This window comes from Podarcis raffonei, chromosome 5 (genome assembly GCF_027172205.1).
Source record: "Podarcis raffonei isolate rPodRaf1 chromosome 5, rPodRaf1.pri, whole genome shotgun sequence".
Classification (NCBI taxonomy): domain Eukaryota; kingdom Metazoa; phylum Chordata; class Lepidosauria; order Squamata; family Lacertidae; genus Podarcis; species Podarcis raffonei.
In genome coordinates this window covers 79,988,925-80,007,622 of record NC_070606.1, presented here as the reverse complement: position 1 = coordinate 80,007,622, position 18,698 = coordinate 79,988,925, and the positions used below count along the sequence as shown (strand labels likewise).

General features: G+C 43.0%; 1 protein-coding gene across 8 annotated transcripts in view; it reads left to right on the top strand.

Moving 5' to 3' along the window:
* The window catches only part of PLCH1 (phospholipase C eta 1), a 144,308-nt gene that overhangs the window by 108,302 nt on the left and 17,308 nt on the right, over positions 1-18,698 (top strand). For 7 of the 8 annotated variants that reach the window (XM_053390334.1, XM_053390328.1, XM_053390331.1 and 4 more), the window contains 5 exons: positions 3,847-4,008; positions 8,516-8,584; positions 13,649-13,743; positions 14,363-14,463; positions 18,400-18,579. In XM_053390334.1, the coding sequence (XP_053246309.1) occupies positions 3,847-4,008; positions 8,516-8,584; positions 13,649-13,743; positions 14,363-14,463; positions 18,400-18,579 (607 nt within the window). The remainder of the gene's footprint in view (positions 1-3,846; positions 4,009-8,515; positions 8,585-13,648; positions 13,744-14,362; positions 14,464-18,399; positions 18,580-18,698) is intronic. The other variant, XM_053390329.1, reaches the window with a different exon arrangement.

Below are 18,698 nucleotides of genomic sequence, written 5' to 3'. Positions count from 1 at the left end.
GCAAGGGGCCTATCTTTTATGAAACTCTGTAAAGTTTGATGTGTGTTGATGCTGCTGGGATAACGAGGATGATTAATCATGGCTTGGATCCAAATTGCCCTCTGGTGAAGAGAAAAGACTCCTTCTGTTGGTGGAAGGGACTTAGATCCAGCAGAGACTCATTCTGGGGGAGAGGGAAAAAAACCTCTTCCCACTGCAGTTCATCATATACTACCTTCTGCACTGTTATGCAGGTTCCCTCAATTCTCTAGACTTTTGAGAGAATAGGGAATCAATGAAAATTGTACTCCCCTTTTCTCCAGTACGGGTGTCCCATATGTGGAACTCTTCTCATGGGAATTGTGGATCCAACCCAATTATACTGTGTGTGTGTGTGTGTGTGTGTAATTTATATAGTAATATATATATACAGTGGACACTCGGGTTGCGAATGTGATCCATGTGAGAAGCACGTTTGCAACCCGCAGCGCTGCGTGTGCGCATGCGCAAGTTGCGATTCAGTGCTTCTGCACATGCGCAGGCACCAAAACCCAGAAGTAACCCATTCCAGTACTTCTGGGTTTGGCACGGTGTGCAACCCAAAATCGCGCAACCCAAAGTGTCTGTAACCCGAGGTATGACTGTATATATACCCACAGTTCTCATGAGAAGAGTTCCACATATGAGACACCACACACACACACACATACACACACACACACACAGTAAAGGACCCCTGGATGGTTAAGTCTAGTCAAAGGCAACTATGGGGTGTGGCGCTCATCTCACTTCAGGCCAGGGGACAGCTTTCCAGGTCATGTGGCCAGCATGACTAAACCGCTTCTGGCGCACGGAGGAAATGCCGTTTCCCTTCCTGCCACAGTGGTACCCATTTATCTACTTGCACTGGCGTGCTTTTGAACTGCTAGTTTGGCAGAAGCTGGGACAGAGCAATGGAGGCTCACCCTGTCGTACAGATCCGAACTGCCAACCTTCTGATCGGCAAGCCCAAGAGGCTCAGTGGTTTAGACCACAGCGCCACCTGTGTCCATTTGTGTGTGTGTGTGTGTGTGTGTCTGTGTATCTCCCTTGTTTCTCCACCATGTTGTACATTGAATGTTTGTTTCTTCTGTCTGCACTTGCTCTTCTTTCCTCTTGCTGTTTTCCTTGTGTCTTGTCTGGAAGTGGATTTTTGAAAAAATAAAATCTTTTGCTCGGTGGCAATGCAGCAAGCCTGCTCAGTCATGAACAGATGGTTTGTTCCAGCTCAGAGGAGTTCATACTTGACTGGCTCAAAATATTTCACATGTATTTATAATCTTTTACCGGTCTGGTAGAGAGTTGGTCCGTCTAGGCAACTGGCAAGGTGACTCCAGTGATTTTGCAGGTCAGCATGTGACGGTGTGGATTTTGGTTTCTCATTCTCCACCTTGCCCACAGTGGAGCTCTTATGTTTACCAAGATTCCTGCAAAACGAGCTCTTTCCTAATTTGCATCAGCTAGTGGGACATAAACATTTTGCAAGCAGGCTGGGAATTGTTTTGCTGCTTTAGATATAACAGGGCCCCATCAGATTTGGTTCAGAGAGAGAGCGGCAGATGCTCATAATACTGTTCCTCTCTTAAGCACTTTTACCACAGGGTACTTCAAGATTATCCGACACTGCAGCATTGTCTTACATTTATGCATAAAAGGGACCAAATTGAAATCAGATGAACACATTAATACTTAACAGACATGAGGGAACCTTGAGAGCATTCCCATTTTGAAAAACTGTTTCCTAAATGGTTGTTTCAAATGGTGAAGCGCAGAACGCTGCAAAACACTGGATCATCCCTTTTGTGCCCTCTGTGAGATTGTCTTCCGCAGAGAGATGATTTGTCTTTGGGTGCTCAAAGCACAAGGCAGAGAAACTGCACGCAGTGACCCAAGAAGTTATATCCCCTCAGTGCCACCTCTGCATGAACACATTGTATTTTCCTGTAGCAACAGCTCCAAAGCCACAGTGGAGACCAGGAAATGCTACTTAGGGAACAAGATCAATGACTCAGAGGAGGGCTTTTAGTGTGGGTGTTCTATGAAAGAGCATTCCTGTCAAAATACGACAGGTGCCCACTGCCCGCACTTTCTGTAAACAGTTGGAGGCATTTTAGCTAGATAAATGGGTCTTTACCATGAATATCTATTATGTATGGTTTTCATTTTGTTTTAAATGTATCTGCTGCCTTTGTTTTTCTCCTTGAGATGGTTGTTTAGAAGGCAGTTAATAAATCAATAGTGATGATAATAAAAATATTAACACCCAGCCAGAAGCATGGGTGTGTTTGCCACATCCCATATTCTTGTCTTGCTGTAAAAAGGAACCCGGGTCAAGTATAAAGCTACTGAATATTTCAGGCTAACATTATGGATAGCATCACATTTCCATTTCCTCACTCTTGCACTCTCAGAATCTGCTGTAGAGGCTCCCCTAACCCTCTGGAGCTGACTGTGAGTTGCACACAGGGAAGTTCCTTGCATCTCCTGTAGCATCGGATACAGCACTCTGTTGATTTCATTCGTCTACTCAAACATCTGCATATTCATTGTAACGGTTTAGTTGAGCCCTACCCTTCCCAGTGGGAAATGGTGCCTAAGGAGAGGCCTTGCAGATCACCTCTTGTGCTTCCCTGCTCTACGCATATGTCCATGAAGCCATCACATGACCATTTCCCCATAAGAAGCCCTGTAAGCCACATTGGCTCTAGGTATATCTTAAGTATTTCTGAGGGATCCTCATGTTCATCAGTTTATTTCCATTTATTTTCGGTTGTGTTGTTCTAAAAAAGAGCTCATTTGTTTTGTCTCTGTGGTTAGTTTTCCCCACCCCACTCCCAATTTATGTAGCTCGTTAAAAAATGTTATCTAGGTGACACAGTAAAATAGATAGAATTAAAAGCTACAATGCAAACCCTTGCTGAAGCTAAGCCAGCAATAGATAAAATCCATCCATAAAATCCTATATAGACAGATACGAATTCACACTCCAGCAATCAGTCCTACAGAAGTCACAGATCTTACTGCTAAGATAATGTACCCCACCTGTAGGAAAGCTGGTGGCCCAAAGATCTATTGGACAACAACTCTCATCAGCCTCGGCCAGTAGCTGGGTCTGTAGTCTAAAATTTATGGAGAGGCCTTGGTTAGTGAAGGGACACGGGTGGCACTGCGGTCTAAACCACAGAGCCTAGGGCTCGCTTATCAGAAGGTCAGCGGTTCATATCTCCACGACAGAGTGAGCTCCCGTTGTTCGGTCCCAGCTCCTGCCAAACTAGCAGTTCGAAAGTACGTCAAAGTGCAAGTAGATAAATAGGTACCACTCCAGCGGAAAGGTAAACGGCGTTTCCATGCGCTGCTCTGGTTCGCCAGAGCGGTCATCCTGGCCACATGACCCGGAAGCTGTCTGCGGACAAACACTGGCTCCCTCAGCCTATAGAGCTAGATGAGCGCCGCAACCCCAGAGTCGTCCGTGACCGGACCTAATGGTCAGGGGTACCTTTACCTTTAGGTTAGTGAAGGCTGACAGCTTATTGAGTGAGGCAGTCCCCAAATTTGTAAGGGAAATGCTGGGGGAGGATTGACTCTTTAGGGAAAGTGACACTGGTTTTTATTGCCACCCAGGAGTTCTAACAGGCAGAATATTAGAATGAAAACCCACCTTGAAGAGATTTTATTTTCCTTTTTTACACAAATTCACTACTACTGCAAAATAACCTGTAGCGAGAATCAGTTTACTTGGGAATGGAAACAACTACCCTGCTCTGTTTGCTTAAGAAAAGAAATGAAATCCATTGAGCATTTTGCATTGGTCTGACTGATCTATTTCAGAGTAATGGCACCACTGAGCACCAGATGGAATCTTTTATAAGGAAGAAACTTGAATCCTTGCTAAAAGAGTCTCAGATCAGGGACAAAGAAGACCCCGACAGCTTCACGGTGAGAGCACTCTTAAAAGCAACACACGAAGGTTTAAATGTAAACTTCAAACAGGTAAGATTTCTCTTTCTTCCCCTCCCCCTTTCTACTGAGTTCTTCTAGCATTGTTGAGATGAGGTTAGCATTCATTTCAGATTTGCTGTGAGAAAGAAATAGTCATGCTTCATTCTATATAAGAAATGTCAGTGAAATTTGCAAAATGCATTGTATAGGAGCTGCTTTTAAAAAGAAGTTACTTTCCCACCTCCAAAAACCAAATAAAACAAGGAAGCAGCATACCTTTGTATTTATGTATGTATTTGCAAATAAAGATTTACAGTGGATGTTCTGGGTTCTGGGTGAGAGTGATAGTTCCACATTTGGTTCTTTTCTGGAAAATATGAGCTGCAGAAAATGCATCCAAGTCACCTACAATGTGACCTACCAGGATGTTTAGGAAAAACAGTAGAAGTGTTTTCCTTTAGGAAGGTATTCAGTGTGACTCATGGCTAATGGTATTGTGTGGAGTGACTTGCAGTTGTGCCAAACCATGGCTGTGCCAAACCATGATTGGTTTGAAGCAGATTTGCAAACCATTGTCTGCACTAATTTGCCATATCTGAATTAGGAAACCATAGTTAATGGCTATTGTTTTGCCTCAGAAATTTGCCTTGCCATAGAACCCAGCCAGATGGGCGGGGTATAAATAATAAATTGTTGTTATTATTGTTATAGTGCTGACAGGACTTTAAGTGTCTCTCAACACTGGTTCACTAAGCCTGCTTGAAAACATCCACAGCTTCACTTTCCAGGCAGCACACAATCCACCATACAGTGGCTTATATCCTCCACAATGGAATAACATTAAAATATGCTGACAAAAGACATAATAATGACAAGATTGTATGTGGCAGATTAAAACCAAATTTGAATCTTATCTGCCCCACAGCGCCACTCTCCCTGCCCAATCATACGGCTCAGGACTAAGTTATTGAGAGACTGTCTGATCCCTTGTATCCCCAGTTGGTTCCAAAGAGATCAGAAACTTGATCTGTCTTGGAGCAGAGATTTCAGTGTGGCTGCCCCTATTCTGTGGAAGACCCCTGTCAGAATATGACAGGTGCCCACAATCTACACTTTTTAGAAACATCTGAAGACATCTTTTGTTCTCACAAGCTTGACCTAGCTGGATTAATAGGTCTCTGCCATTGGTCTTTACTCTTACCTTTTTAAAATTTATTTGCTGTTATTTTCTGTGATTTTTTTAGCTGTTTCTATTGTATTGTGTAGATCGCCTTGAGACATATATGTGGAAGGTGATTAATTAATTAATAGTATTGCCATCTTAGACTGTATAATCATCCGCCATGGGAATGGTACTGTGTGACACCACCCCCCATAAAATTGTCTCAAGAAGTAGCTCAAGAAACATTTTATCACGAACCTAAATAAATATAGCATTAAAAAAAGCAATGAATGGCAGAAGATGTATTAAAAGAGATTGGGAGAGCATTTGGGAAATCATTCGCAACCTATAGTTAGTCTTTTCGAAGCAACTTTGAAAATGTGTGCTAAATATTTGATTCTTATTCCTTTAAAAGTTCTAAAAGGTGTCCTGCAGGGTCATGTTAAAAATATTTTTTTCTGTTGGAGGCACAGACCTTTAAGGGACATACAAAGGGGAATATTTCCTTTGACTGTCAAAAAGTCCATATGTCTTCTCTTCTCTGTTGCCAGCAGCTAACATTCCTTTCTTAGCCCTAAGAGTTCAGCTCAAAGACTCTCGTCAGCGACTTTTAAATAAAGAATTATATAGTTGGACACCAAGTGCCAGCTTTTCCCTCTGTTCATTCCACGCCCGCTAACATGGAGAGGTTTAAACCTTTTGAGCAACTGAGGCCCTTTCTGTACTTTACATTTAAAGCAGTATCAAGCCACTTTAATGGTCATGGCTTCCTGGGAACTGTTGTTTGTTAAGGACGCTGAGAGTTCTTGGGAGATCCCTAGCCAGTTTGGTGTAGTAGTTAAGAGCGGTAGATTCGTAATCTGGGGAACAGGGTTCGCATCCCCGCTCCTCCACATGCAGCTGCTGGGTGACCTTGGGCTAGTCACACTTTTCTGAAGTCTCTCAGCCCCACTCACCTCACAGAGTGTTTGTTGTGGGGGAGGAAGGGAAAGGAGAATGTGAGCCGCTTTGAGACTCCTTCGGGTAGTGATAAAGCAGGATATCAAATCCAAACTCTTCTTCTTCTTCTTAGTCTCCTCACAGAGCTACAATTTCCAGAGTGATTTAACAATCCTTCCCTCTTTGCAGGGAACTCTTTATCGCCACAACATCCCTGTGAGGTTGGATTAGTCTGAGAGGCTGTGGGTGGCCCAAGGTCACCCACTCAGGTCCATGGCTAAATGGGAATTTGCAATTTGTACCCTTCTCTACCGTTTTCTGTCACATGAATTGCTATACCACACTGGGTTTTCTTGTTTCTTTTGCAGCAGTGACATAAACATCAAAACCAATCAGAGAGCAAAACAATCCAATAAAACCAGTTAGTGAAAACAAACAGCCAAATCAATGGGCATTCTGCCATTTGGCAGAAGACCACTACATGGAGCCCAGCAAGCCTAGGTCAAACGAGGAATTGTGGGAATGTTGTGGATAGTAGGAGAGGATATATTGATTAAATACTATCCTTCCTTACTCACGCTAGTGAGCTAGTAGCAGAGCACATTCCCTTGTACATTGCAGGAAGCTAGTTGATGGATTTGTGAGAATCATTTCAGTTAAGCAATCCAGTCTGGCTTGTCCAGATTGGATTCTTCCTGGTAAATTCTCATTAGTCCTCTGTTAAAAACAATAATGACACAACAGTCTTCTTTTAAAAGTAACAATAAGGTTTACTTACATTCAGTTCACAGTATGATCCTGAAGGCAGGCTTTATTTTGTAGTTAAGGTAAAGGGACCCCTGACCATTAGGTCCAGTCGTGACCGACTCTGGGGTTGTGGCACTCATCTCGCTTTATTGGCCAAGGGAGCCGGCGTACAGCTCCCGGGTCATGTGGCCAGCATGACTAAGCAGCTTCTGGCGAACCAGAGCAGCACACGGAAACGCCGTTTACCTTCCCGCCAGAGCGCTACCTATTTATCTACTTGCACTTTGACGTGCTTTCAAACTGCTTAGGTTGGCAGGAGCAGGGACCGAGCAACGGGAGCTCACCCTGTCGCGGGGATTTGAACCGCCGACCTTCTGATCAGCAAGTCCTAGGCTCTGTGGTATAACCCACAGTGCCACCCGAGTCCCTATCTTGTAGTTACAGTTACAGAGAAAAGTGTGGGTTCATCCTCTGTGAGGGATGAGCCCATGTGCTGCCAGCCGAGAGCCAGCAGACAGCAAAAGGCAAAATGGAGAGAAGGGATCAAGAGAGTCAAGAGGAAGATGGCTACGTGACTAGCCCCTTTATGGGGTCTGCCAGGGTCACTCCCATCTACCTGGTCACACCCAGGAGGAGGATGCTCCAGACCAGGTGTGACAGGAAGTCCTCCCGACTAGAGCAACATTCCTCTGTGTGTCCACTCTGGGCAAACAGGAAATGTTGTATTTGAGTGCTTCCGTGATGTTACATCCCACAGGGATGAGTAATGTCCCTGGAAGAGGAAACTGAAAGTGATGCTTAATGTTAAATAGGCATCATTTGCTAGTGCATATGAAGAGGAAGGGGTGGAAGAGCTGTGACTGAACTATGCTCCCACCCCTGCATGTGCTGAAGAAATACCCCGGGGTGTATCCTGCATCCTGAACTGGAAATAAATATTTGGAAAAGTAGGTTTGAGTTTGTCGAGCTTGACTAGCCAAAAAAAGAAAAGAAAGGAGAAACCATTACTTGTTCTTCGCAAAAAAAAAAAAAAAGCTAATGGAAAATACATTTCTGCCACAGGCCGCACATTTATGTAACTGGAAGAATTTGTGCAGTGAATAGTTGAGGCGATGTATTTCAGTGCCTCTTTTCAGCTCTTCAAAGAGATAAAGGGATGTGATGTTCTGACAGCAACACTGGGTCCTGCCACAGATCATCAAACTGATGACCCAGGGGAACTCTCTTACAGCAAACCTCAGGTGGCCTAGCAAACATCACTTCTGTCTCTGTGTCTTTGGGTTGTGTGCCTTTTTTTTTTATTATTCCCTGTTTATCTACAGGTTTTGGAAGTGTGAGGTTTGATATGTTTGTTCACTTGGATCACACTTTCATTTTTGATTCCTCTTAAGTCGACTCTTCTTTTTCCTCTCTTTATCTGGGCACCAGATATCTGCTTCATTTGCATTCCTGCGACCCCTTCAAAGAACTTAATTATTGGGAGTACAGACACAAGCTAAATATTATAGTCTTTGCTGAAATATATAATATTTAGCTTATACTCTGCGATGAGAGTTCTGCTCCGAAACATGAGGGGAGCCTCAGTTTGGGGAAGGCTGATTTTCACATATAGTCCCATTCTTCTGGGAGCAAATACAATACATGTGTTTACTATATAAAAAAACCCCATTTCCTTGGTCATTGGGTTATTTGCTTATTTTGCTTCCATAGAACTCGGATGTAAAAGATACTGGCAAGAAATCCCACAGTAGACTGATGAGCAATTTTGGTAAACATAAGGTAAGCAGAGCTAAAACTTCCACCTATGTTTTGCATGGTTATAATAATAATTATTATTTTATTTCTAGAGCGGCTTCTGTGTACATATTGCTTTACACAGAACAGGTATGACAGGTCCCAACCTCCAAGGGGCTTGCAATCTGAAACAGTCGTGGGGAAACAGCAGAAGAAGCTGGGGAAAATGGAGGCACTGGTCGGCAAGAATAGGCAGTTTTTATTTTTATATTTATGTCCCACGTATCCTCCGAGGAGCTCTTCCCCTTTTGAGCTGAGGTTAAGCTGAGGGAATGTGACTGGTCCAAGGTCAGCCATGATATAATTGGAGCCCTCGCATGGCACAGAATCAAGAAAAGAGCCCTGATGGATCAACCCAAACATCTAGTCCAGCATTCTGTTTCCACAGTAGCCAACCAGGCAGCTTATACAAAGCCTGCAAGCAAGACATAAGTGCAGGATCCCTGTCCCATTCATGACTCCCAGCTTTGTTTCACCAGTTCTTTCTGCAGATGGTAAGGGCAGTGTAAAACATAATTTATTTCTTTAAACTTTAGCTGGCAGCACATACTTTTACTCTCTCTCACACACACGCTCTCCTATATGCAACGTTCTTTGGCTTTCAAGAAACTGAAAAAGGACAATTAATGAGCTGTTATTCATTCAATTTTCAGATGCGTCCCACAACTTCCAGCTTATATTTGCTAATGGGGACTATTGACAATTGACATTCCCAGCACACTGATAAGGGAACAAATGTTGTACAGTAGAATGCTTGTGAGAGAAACCAGCCTCTGGAGAACTTACAATTACTCACTACTTTGAAGACCGCAAAATATTTCAATAATGCAACGATTTCAGCTAATTAGCCTAATTAGGCTTGCCCTGATTTTTTTCCATGTCTGCATGAAAAACAGAATGAATATTCTCCTTAATGACCATTGTGGAAATTGATTGACTTTGTGCACTTCTGGCAATAAGAGATATTTAGTGATGCTGTACTGGAAGCGTTCTCCCTTTGAATTACAAAATTTAAAAGTCTGCAGATGTGAATGAATTTCACAAAAATTCATTTAGCTCATAAGTATTTCTTTAATTGTACCCCTATATGTGGGAGGGTTTTGATATATTCCCTTTCAGATGTTGGCATTGCATTTTGCTGGACGTCCCTGCCAGTGTCCTTCACCAGAGCCCCATACTTTTTCTTTGACCTTCCCATGCCATTCATTCAATAAATCCTTGAAATACTGACATTTCAGGGTCGACAGAGAAATAGACGCATGGGGAGAAAAATGCCTGGGTTGTTTTCTTCTTTCTTTCTTTCCTTCAAAATATATTGCTGTCTGTGAAAGTAGGTATAAAATGATTGTGACAGTGGGTTTCAGCACTCTGCATAACTCCCCCACCCCTCCCCCATAAAAAATATTAAATTATGCAAGTCTGAGGATTTTATAGAAACCTAGTTCTCTGTAAACTGGCTGCTCTTTTGCAAGCAGTTTACGATCACTGTTACAACTGAAGTTTTGTTCAGTTCTCTCACCTTTTGGTATGTGCCAAGCAGGTAGTAAGATGGTTTGCCATCAAATTCAGCAGAAGAGCTCATTCTTTTTCAATTAAATTATTTCCCAGTCAAATCCACAGGACTTACTGTGGCATTCGTACGGAGCCCCCGGTCGTCTCACGGACTATTTTTTTTAAAAATGATCTTTATTGCTTTTAAGAACAAAACAAGAAAAACACAACAAAAATAAGACAAACCAAAAACACAATACAAAAAGAAAAAAAAGAAAAAGCATTTCAAAACACAACCTATCTTTCTTTCACTTGTTTCCTCGACTTCCTCACACCTCCCTCCTTGTATTCCACTTCTGTTAAATAATTTCAACAAATCCTTTCCATCTTTCTCTTAAAATCTCAATTATACATAACATAATTTTTTTAACCTTATTTTAACCTTAAAGCTAAAACTTATAAATACTTAACTTCTGATAACATTTCTGCTAAATCCATGAAGTATCAATCCTCTGTTTTTCTATCCCTCAAAAGAAATTTTTGTTGGTTTCATATAAACCTTAAGCTTAATATATACTTTAGTAAGAACTTTAAATTTCCAATCTTCTTCCCTCAGCTCCCCCCCTGGTTTCGGAAAACTGCCAGTCCTTTCCGTCAATTCCCTATAGTCCTTCAATCTGGAAATCTGATGTCCGAGGCTCTTAAGTCCCCTCCAGGCCCCTTCTGCAGGTTTTCTTCATGTTCCTTAATGCCAAGTAACAGATCCCAAGGAAATTCCATCCTAATATTACGGTCGTATCTTCTGAGCAATCCAGCCAAATTTCCATGGCTGAAGCTAGAGTCATATTTCAAAATGTCTCCAAGTCCAAGAGCCCCCAAACCTTCAACTCCCTCCGAATACCAACAGTCTGTAGGTCCCTGTGTAATAAAATCTTTCCAACTTTCCATTTTCACTCCAGGCCAGGATCCGGTTTTCAGAATCCGACTTTTGCCAAGTTCAGTCATAAGCATCCTCAATTTATAGACCTCAGTTTGCTTCTGTGGGACTAAGGATCTCACTTGTGTTGTTTTGGATTCTAAAACAACGGCTGCTGCCAAAGTAGATTCCTGTGACAAACTAGCATTGGTGCTCATTTCTTGTCTGTAGTTAGGAATTTCCTGTTCCCAATTGTCAATTTTTTTTGGAGTCATGTCTTTCACCTTCTTATGGAGTTCTTCCAGCAAGTAGTTTATCTTAAACAGTGAGTTCACAATTGCTTCAGTAAGCAACATTTTGAGTGTTTCAAGGTCAGTCTCTGGTTTCTCAGGATCTTATCTTTCCAGCTGGCACTCACTCCTGCAACAGTATCAAAAATCTCCCACTAGAGGGACACAGTCTCCATTTGTATCCATTTAAGTTACTTTCCTCCATCTTAAAAGCAGAAGAGGACGGAAGAAACTTTGTATTTTAACTGACTGTCAAGTCCATTCTCTCAAAAATCTTTTAATGTAATTCTCTGAACGTCAAAGGCAGCCCGTTCCCAGGCTCAGAGCTGCAGTTTTTTAATTTCCTAAAACTTGCTGAATTCAAAGTTTCCCCCTACTTCTTCCAAAGGGGGGTTTGCGTTTTAAACGATGAATATTTAAACCTTTATCAAAAACTTTCAAGATTTTAGCTTGTAGGGTCTTTGTTTCAATCTATATACAAAAGCGGAAGGTGGACTTCCTATTTGAGCCTCCCCGCGTAACTGCCAAATTGATTCTTTCCCTTTTTATGTCCTCCAATTAAAATTAAAATTCTTTTTGACCCTTTTTCTTTTAAAATCTTCCAATTTATTCTACTCATGGGTAGTTGCTTTTAGGATCAAATTGTCCATAGGAAAAAGTCAGCGCTCTCCGGCAACGGCTGTGCGGCTTCACTCCATGAAAGAAGCAGTCTGTTCGCAGCACCGCGCCGCTCACCCTGTCTCGCTCCGGAGCCCCGAAAAATCGGGTCTCCCCACGAGTAGGGGAGGTGCAAATGGTGCCCGCCAAATCCCAAGGTCACAGGCTTCACCCGCCTGTGATTTTTGAAGGGTCCCCGCTTTCGCCGCAGCGCAGGACCCGATCTCACGGAGCTAGTTCCTCAGGAGATCAGAGGAACTCCGCCATTTGCCGATGGCGCCAACCTGGAAGTCCCGTCTCACGGACTATTGACCCGTACACCACTAATCCGCTGCCACCAACCAGGTCCTCCCTGGTAAAATCACTTCAGTCTCAGTCAGCTTCTCAATTAATAAAGAACAGCATTCCGAACGTTGTTGCTCTTTACTTTCTTAGTCTTATTTTCCTCTCCCTATCTCTTCTACCTCCCCACACTCAAGAACCCACGGCCCTAACTGTCTCTCTATTACCAACTGCCTTTCCCAACCAACCAACCCACTAAATCCAACCAACAACTCCCAACGAACATAACTCTTGGCAATAGTGCTTAGGGCAGTAGCTCAGTGACAAGAGTGCACGAATTTGCATGCCAAATGTTCCAGGTTCAATCCCTGATCCTTCCATTTAAAATGCTCAAGGGAGGAAAGAGTGAGGGAAATCTCCTTTTGGGACCCTGGGAAGCTCCTGTTAGCCTGAGGCTGCATTCACATGGCAGCTTATTCTATTTTCACGTCATTTCCCCAACTCTTCATTTCTGCGTTCTGTTTGAGCTTTCACACAACATAAAAACCACACCCAGAAATATAGTGGAATTTAGCAAAGGTTGAGTACAGTGATACCTCGGGTTAAGAACTTAATTCGTTCTTAACCTGAAACTGTTCTTAACCTGAAGCACCACTTTAGCTAATGGGGCCTCCCGCTGCTGGAGCACGATTTCTGTTCTCATCCTGAAGCAAAGTTCTTAACCCGAGGTAATATTTCTGGGTCTGTAACCTGAAGCGTATGTAACCCGAGGTACCACTGTACTTGTTTCTGGCGGGGGGGAGCACAAACTTGTTTGCAAATACAGTGGTGCCCCGCAAGACGAATGCCTCGCTAAACGAAAAACCCGCAAGACGAAAGGGTTTTCCGATTTTTAGCGGCTTCGCAAGACGAATTTCCCTATGGGCTTCCTTCGCAAGACGAAAGCTCATAGGGAAATCTCCGGGGGCAGCGGGGAAGCGCAGCGCGCCTTCTCCTCTGTCCCCGGACCTGGTCTGAAGGCGGTCTCCATAGGAACGCATTAATTGATTTTCAATGCATTCCTATGGGAAACCGTGCTTCGCAAGACAAAAAACTCGCAAGAAGAAAAAACTTGCGGAACGAATTAATTTCGTCTTGCGAGGCACCACTGTAACACAGAAAAATGATCACTAAAATTGTTCTGTATTCCACTATATTTCTGTAAGTGGCTTTTACGCCATGTGAAATCTCAATCAGAATGCAAAAATTAACAGTTTGGGAAACATTGTGAAAATGGGGAGGTAAAAATGGTGTGTGTGTATGGGGGGGGGGGGACTTCAGTGCGAATGCAGCCTGAGCAGACCACACTGGAAATGAACAGTAACTTTTTATAGTTCACCACACAGTTAAATAAGATATTGTTTTCTCAATTAGAAGGCTGCAAAACCAAGGCCCAAATCTCATAGCACATCTGATGATGAGGATTCTCAACAAAATTGTTCTGGGAAGGAACCTGGACAGCTATACAGGTTAGTAATTGTCACTTATCCCCAGCTGTTTTACTGCCAAATCAGGCAATCTGCAAATGTACATTTTCTCCGGAATGTAGCCGGCACTAGCTTTTTAGAATGAATAAAGCAATACTGGGTGTTTGTGTGTGAGGACATATTCAATTTTTAGATGTAAACAGGCAGAACCAAAAATACTGCCTGTCTAAACTCATTATGCTACTGAATGTAATAAACAAAGCATATATTTGCTGCAGATCCAAGCTCCCTCTTCCTATTGTCCTGCGCATCTTGCCTTCATTTAATAAGAGAACTTATTTCTATTCAGAACCTGTTGCTTATGTTGGAGAGATGTATCTGGAAGGCATATCTGTATGAAGGGTGGGTTGTGGGGCAGAGAGGCAGAGGCAGGGTTAAAAAATGAATTGGAGTTTTGGAAAAGGCTTCACCTCCTGGCCAGCCTATTTCTTTCCTCTGCTTGGTTGTCTTTTATTTTGTAGCATGTCTTCTAGTCAAGTAATAACTTGTTGTTGTTTGAGAAAAGGTATTGGGTTCGTCTGGGCTTAGTAGTAGGATAGAGAGAGAAACTGACAAATCTAGCCATTTAGAAAAAAAATCCCCCTCTTTTACCATTATTCAGCAGGTTGGGTCGGCGGAGAAAAACGATGAAGCTGTGTCGCGATCTTTCTGATTTAGTGGTGTACACCAATTCGGTAGCAGCTCAAGACATAGTTGATGATGGTAAGGCTGTGGGTGAATACTGGGGCACATCCTTTTCCTGCTGTCAAATATATTATTTGCTCCTGTATAAGGAAGTAGCAGGGGGTGCCCGGCACTGCCTAGTAATTCAAAGAAACAAGCAAAGATTTTTAAATGGATAGAGTAATTTGTGAGTTTGGGGGTGTGCGGACAAGGCGTTTGCAAAAAAAATAAATAATTGGTGAAAACTACCTCCTCCTCCTAGGAAAACCTCGTTCCTAACTGCCACGCCAAATTAGGCGGAACTACACCCAAGTCACATTTGGGCCTGCCATCTTGATTCAAAATTATGTCTGGTGTCCAAATGTAGACAAAGACCACCGCCCCCACCTCAGGAACCCTTGTGCTGAGTATGGCAGTAATATCTCAATACGTCTAAACCCATAAAGGACAGACAGGCAAGGAAGCAGGCAAACTACTTCCCCAAAGATATAGCAGATGAGCATGTGGGAATTTCCCCTGTGCAAGTTGAGGTAAATAAGAGTCCCTTGATATTGCCACTATGCTGTTGCACAAGTCTTGTTGATTTGTGATCCTTCTGTAGACTTTGAGGTTATAACAATGGGATCTTAGTGGGGGAGTGGTGTGGGTTTAGGTGCTTTGTGCATTGCAATCGCACACTTGTTATTTTTGAGCTTAAAAGTGATGCTCAAGTGACATCCCAAACTGTCAGGCGCTGGTGGTGGTTGCTCGTGAGTCTGCCCTGTGTTTTACAGGTTTTATTGGTGCAAACTATTTACAGTGCCGAACCACAAAGTTCATGTCCGTCTTAGTCACTTGCAGATTCCGGGAGTGGCCCCTTCCGGGTCCCCCCCCAACATAAGAACTTAGACACCCCGAATCTCCACCTCCCCTCTTTACGTTTCACCCCGCTGCATAAGCTTGGCAACGGAAGCGGCATGTGTGCCTCCTGGCCAGCCGGGCTAGGTGAGGCCCTTGGGCTCTCAGCAGCATCTTTGAGTCCTCCCTTTGCTTGGCTGCCCCCTTCCCTCTCTTCTCCACTGGAGGCATGGCTTTCTCCACTGCTGGAGAGGAGCTGCTCTTCTGAAGCATGGGAGGCTCTCCCTCCCCTGTTCCGATGGCAGCCCCCTGACACAAACATACACCTGGTTTGTGCAAAAACCCACCCTGCTTTGGTAGTATGAGTTTCTCAGTCCCATCCTTCCTTTCCAGCTTGGCTCCTGCCTCTTCTGCCCCTTCCTGTTTTATGGGCTTATCCCACCTGCTTGCAATGGCTTCCCTCTTCCTCCACTGGAAGTTGGCACAGCTGCATTACAAAACAGGATTGCTCTTCTCACCTTCCTCAGAATCGAAAGCTGTGACAAGTGGTGTCGCCTTCAACATGTAAAAGTGACATGTTCTTTCCACCGCAAGCAGCCTTCAGCGTGTGACAAGTGACAAGTTTCTGCTTGGGGATAGACTTTAATTAAGAGGACCTGTCCCTTTATAAGCATTATTTGTGGGGGAAGAAGAGGTTTTAAGCTCCAGGGGTAGTTTTTGGGCTCAGTGTGCTTTTTGTTACGCAGAGAGACACCTTTCTTGATTCAAGCACATTTCAGCCAAGGTTGGCATGTCAAATGCAGATTGGGGTGAAATCATTGCCTATTCCTGACGAGCATCTTCAGAGAAGTAGTCAAAATCCAGCTGGAAACATGCTGACAGCTCTTTCATGGAACAATCCCATCTAGTGAAAATAGTTGGAGTTTTCTGAATTACACAGCGGGAATTTCTTGATTCTCTAATCAGGGCTATGTGTCTCCTGCATTTTTTAAAAAAAGTTTGGTACAAGCAAAACAGAAACATCAAATCTGAGAGTGGATAAATAATTTGGTATCCTTTCCCTCCCCTACAAAAAAAAGAGACGTGAGCCAATCCTAGAAAAACATGATTGCAGTGAGAGAGTTTAATAATAATAATAATAATAATAATAATAATAATAATAATAATAATAATAATTATTATTATTATTATTATTTATTTATACCCCACCCATCTTGCTGGGCTTCCCCAGCCACTCTGGGCGGCTTCCAAAAAAATATTAAAATACTATAATACATCAAACATTAAAAGCTTCCCTAAACAGGGCTGCCTTCAGATGTCTTCTGAAAGTCTGGTAGTTGTTGTTCTCTTTGACATCTGGTGGGAGGGCGTTCCACAGGGAAGGCGCCACTACCGAGAAGGCCCTCTGCCTGGTTCCCTGTAACTTGGCTTCTCGCAGTGAGGGAACCGCCAGAAGGCCCTTAGCACTGGACCTCAGCGTCCGGGCAGAATGATGGAGGTGGAGACGCTCCTTCAGATATACTGGACCAAGGCCGTTTAGGGCTTTAAAGGTCAGCACCAACACTTTGAATTGTGCTCGGAAACGTACTGGGAAACCCATGCTTAGTTCTTTTTCAGCTGAAATGATAGCCCATATTTCTAGTCCTTATGATTGCAAAATTAGGCTTCAAGTTGAGTTTGCATCACCTGGTAAACCTCAGAAGTGTGAGGAGGGACCAAGGTCTGAGACTCAGTATTCTGGCCCCTTCCCTGCCACTTCAGCAAATATTACAAATGTGTTTAATTTTATAATTATTTCAACAGGCCATGAAATTGACTGGTTTTTTTTTCTGTTGCAGAACTTGTTATCTTGATTCAAAATTATGAACATATATTTTTTGTTAGAAGTGCAGGCTTCATGCAGCTTTGATACTGAGACCGTTTTCTTCCAGAAATGCCTTGAAAAATTTGGTCCTGTCATTTTTTGAATTCTCCAAGCGTGCTTAATATATATTCGACTCAATAAAACCTGTTTGAATGCAGTGCTTTGCAAAGAATAGCACTTGTGGTCCTCCCCTCCACCTCAATATGTTCATCATCTGAATATTAGACACACTCCATTTAGATAAATAGTTTTGTATTTGAACATCTTGGAGGAACTAGTCACGACACTGAACATGTGTTCTGTTTGATAATGCAGTTGTAGATATGGTTCGAAAATGCCAACTTGAATGGTTATATATATGAAACTAAACTTATTTCAATGCCCATTATATTTGGTGAGTGAGGCTATAGCAAACAGCCACCTTGAAACAAAAGGGGGAGTATTAGATCATGTTGCCTTGGTAACTGGCAGCTGTGTTGTCTTCCCATACCCATAGACCATAGCTGTCAACTTTCCCCTTTTCTTGCGAGGAATCCTATTCGGAATAAGGGAATTTCCCTTTAAAAAAAGGAAAAAGTTGCCAGCTATGCCGTAGACTTCATTTGCCCTCACTGAAATCATAACATAGCATGGCACCAATACATTTGCAGGATGACCCTGACTGTCTGAGATGACTTCTTTTTCCCCCCCTTTTTAAATTAGTTATTCATTAAAAAAAAATAGCTATTTGTTACAAATGAATGCTTTCCACTTGCAGAGCTTTAAATAGTCAAGTCAAACATGCTGCCATTTGCCAAGTCAATAAAGTGTGTTTTGGCTGGTCTCTCACTCAGAATTTAAAGTCGTCAAGAAAGGTGAAGGTGTCGGTCCTTATCCTGTTTCTGAAATTGAGTTTTCACCTTCATTGTCAGGAAAATATTTCTCATTGAGGCCCAGGCAGCTCGGTAGACAAAGCTGTTCTCGTGAGTCTGGAGAGCTTTGATTTCCTCCAGGCCCCCGAGCCGTTTCACCAAAAGAAAGTGTTTCAAGTAAAAAGTGGCCCTGAAGCAACAGATCAGAGGAAATAACAGCTGTTTAAAAATGCACATTTAGAGGGGAGGGGAGGCTTTGAGCATAACTCCTCAAAAGCACATTTATTTCCTAATTGTCCTCAGGCAAATGTCGGGCACAACACTAGTGTGTGTGTGTGTGTGTATTTGTATGTACACAACACATTTCGTGTCATACTTGACCATATCTTCTTTTCCTTGGTTATTTTCCTTTTCAACATGTAGGGTCTGTGGGGAATGTGTTATCCTTCAGCGAGTCGAGAGCACACCAGGTGGTGCAACAGAAGGCAGAGCAGTTTATGCTGTATAACCAGAAGCAGCTCACTAGAATCTACCCATCTGCATATCGGATTGACTCCAGCAACTTCAACCCTTTGGCATATTGGAACGTTGGCTGCCAGCTAGGTGAGTGCTGCAGTGTACACATGCGAGGTATATGCACACAATACCCAGGTGCCCGTTGATCTACTTTCATCCCATTTTTTCAGATGTCCCTATCCCAGCTGCCTGCTGGATGGGGAGGA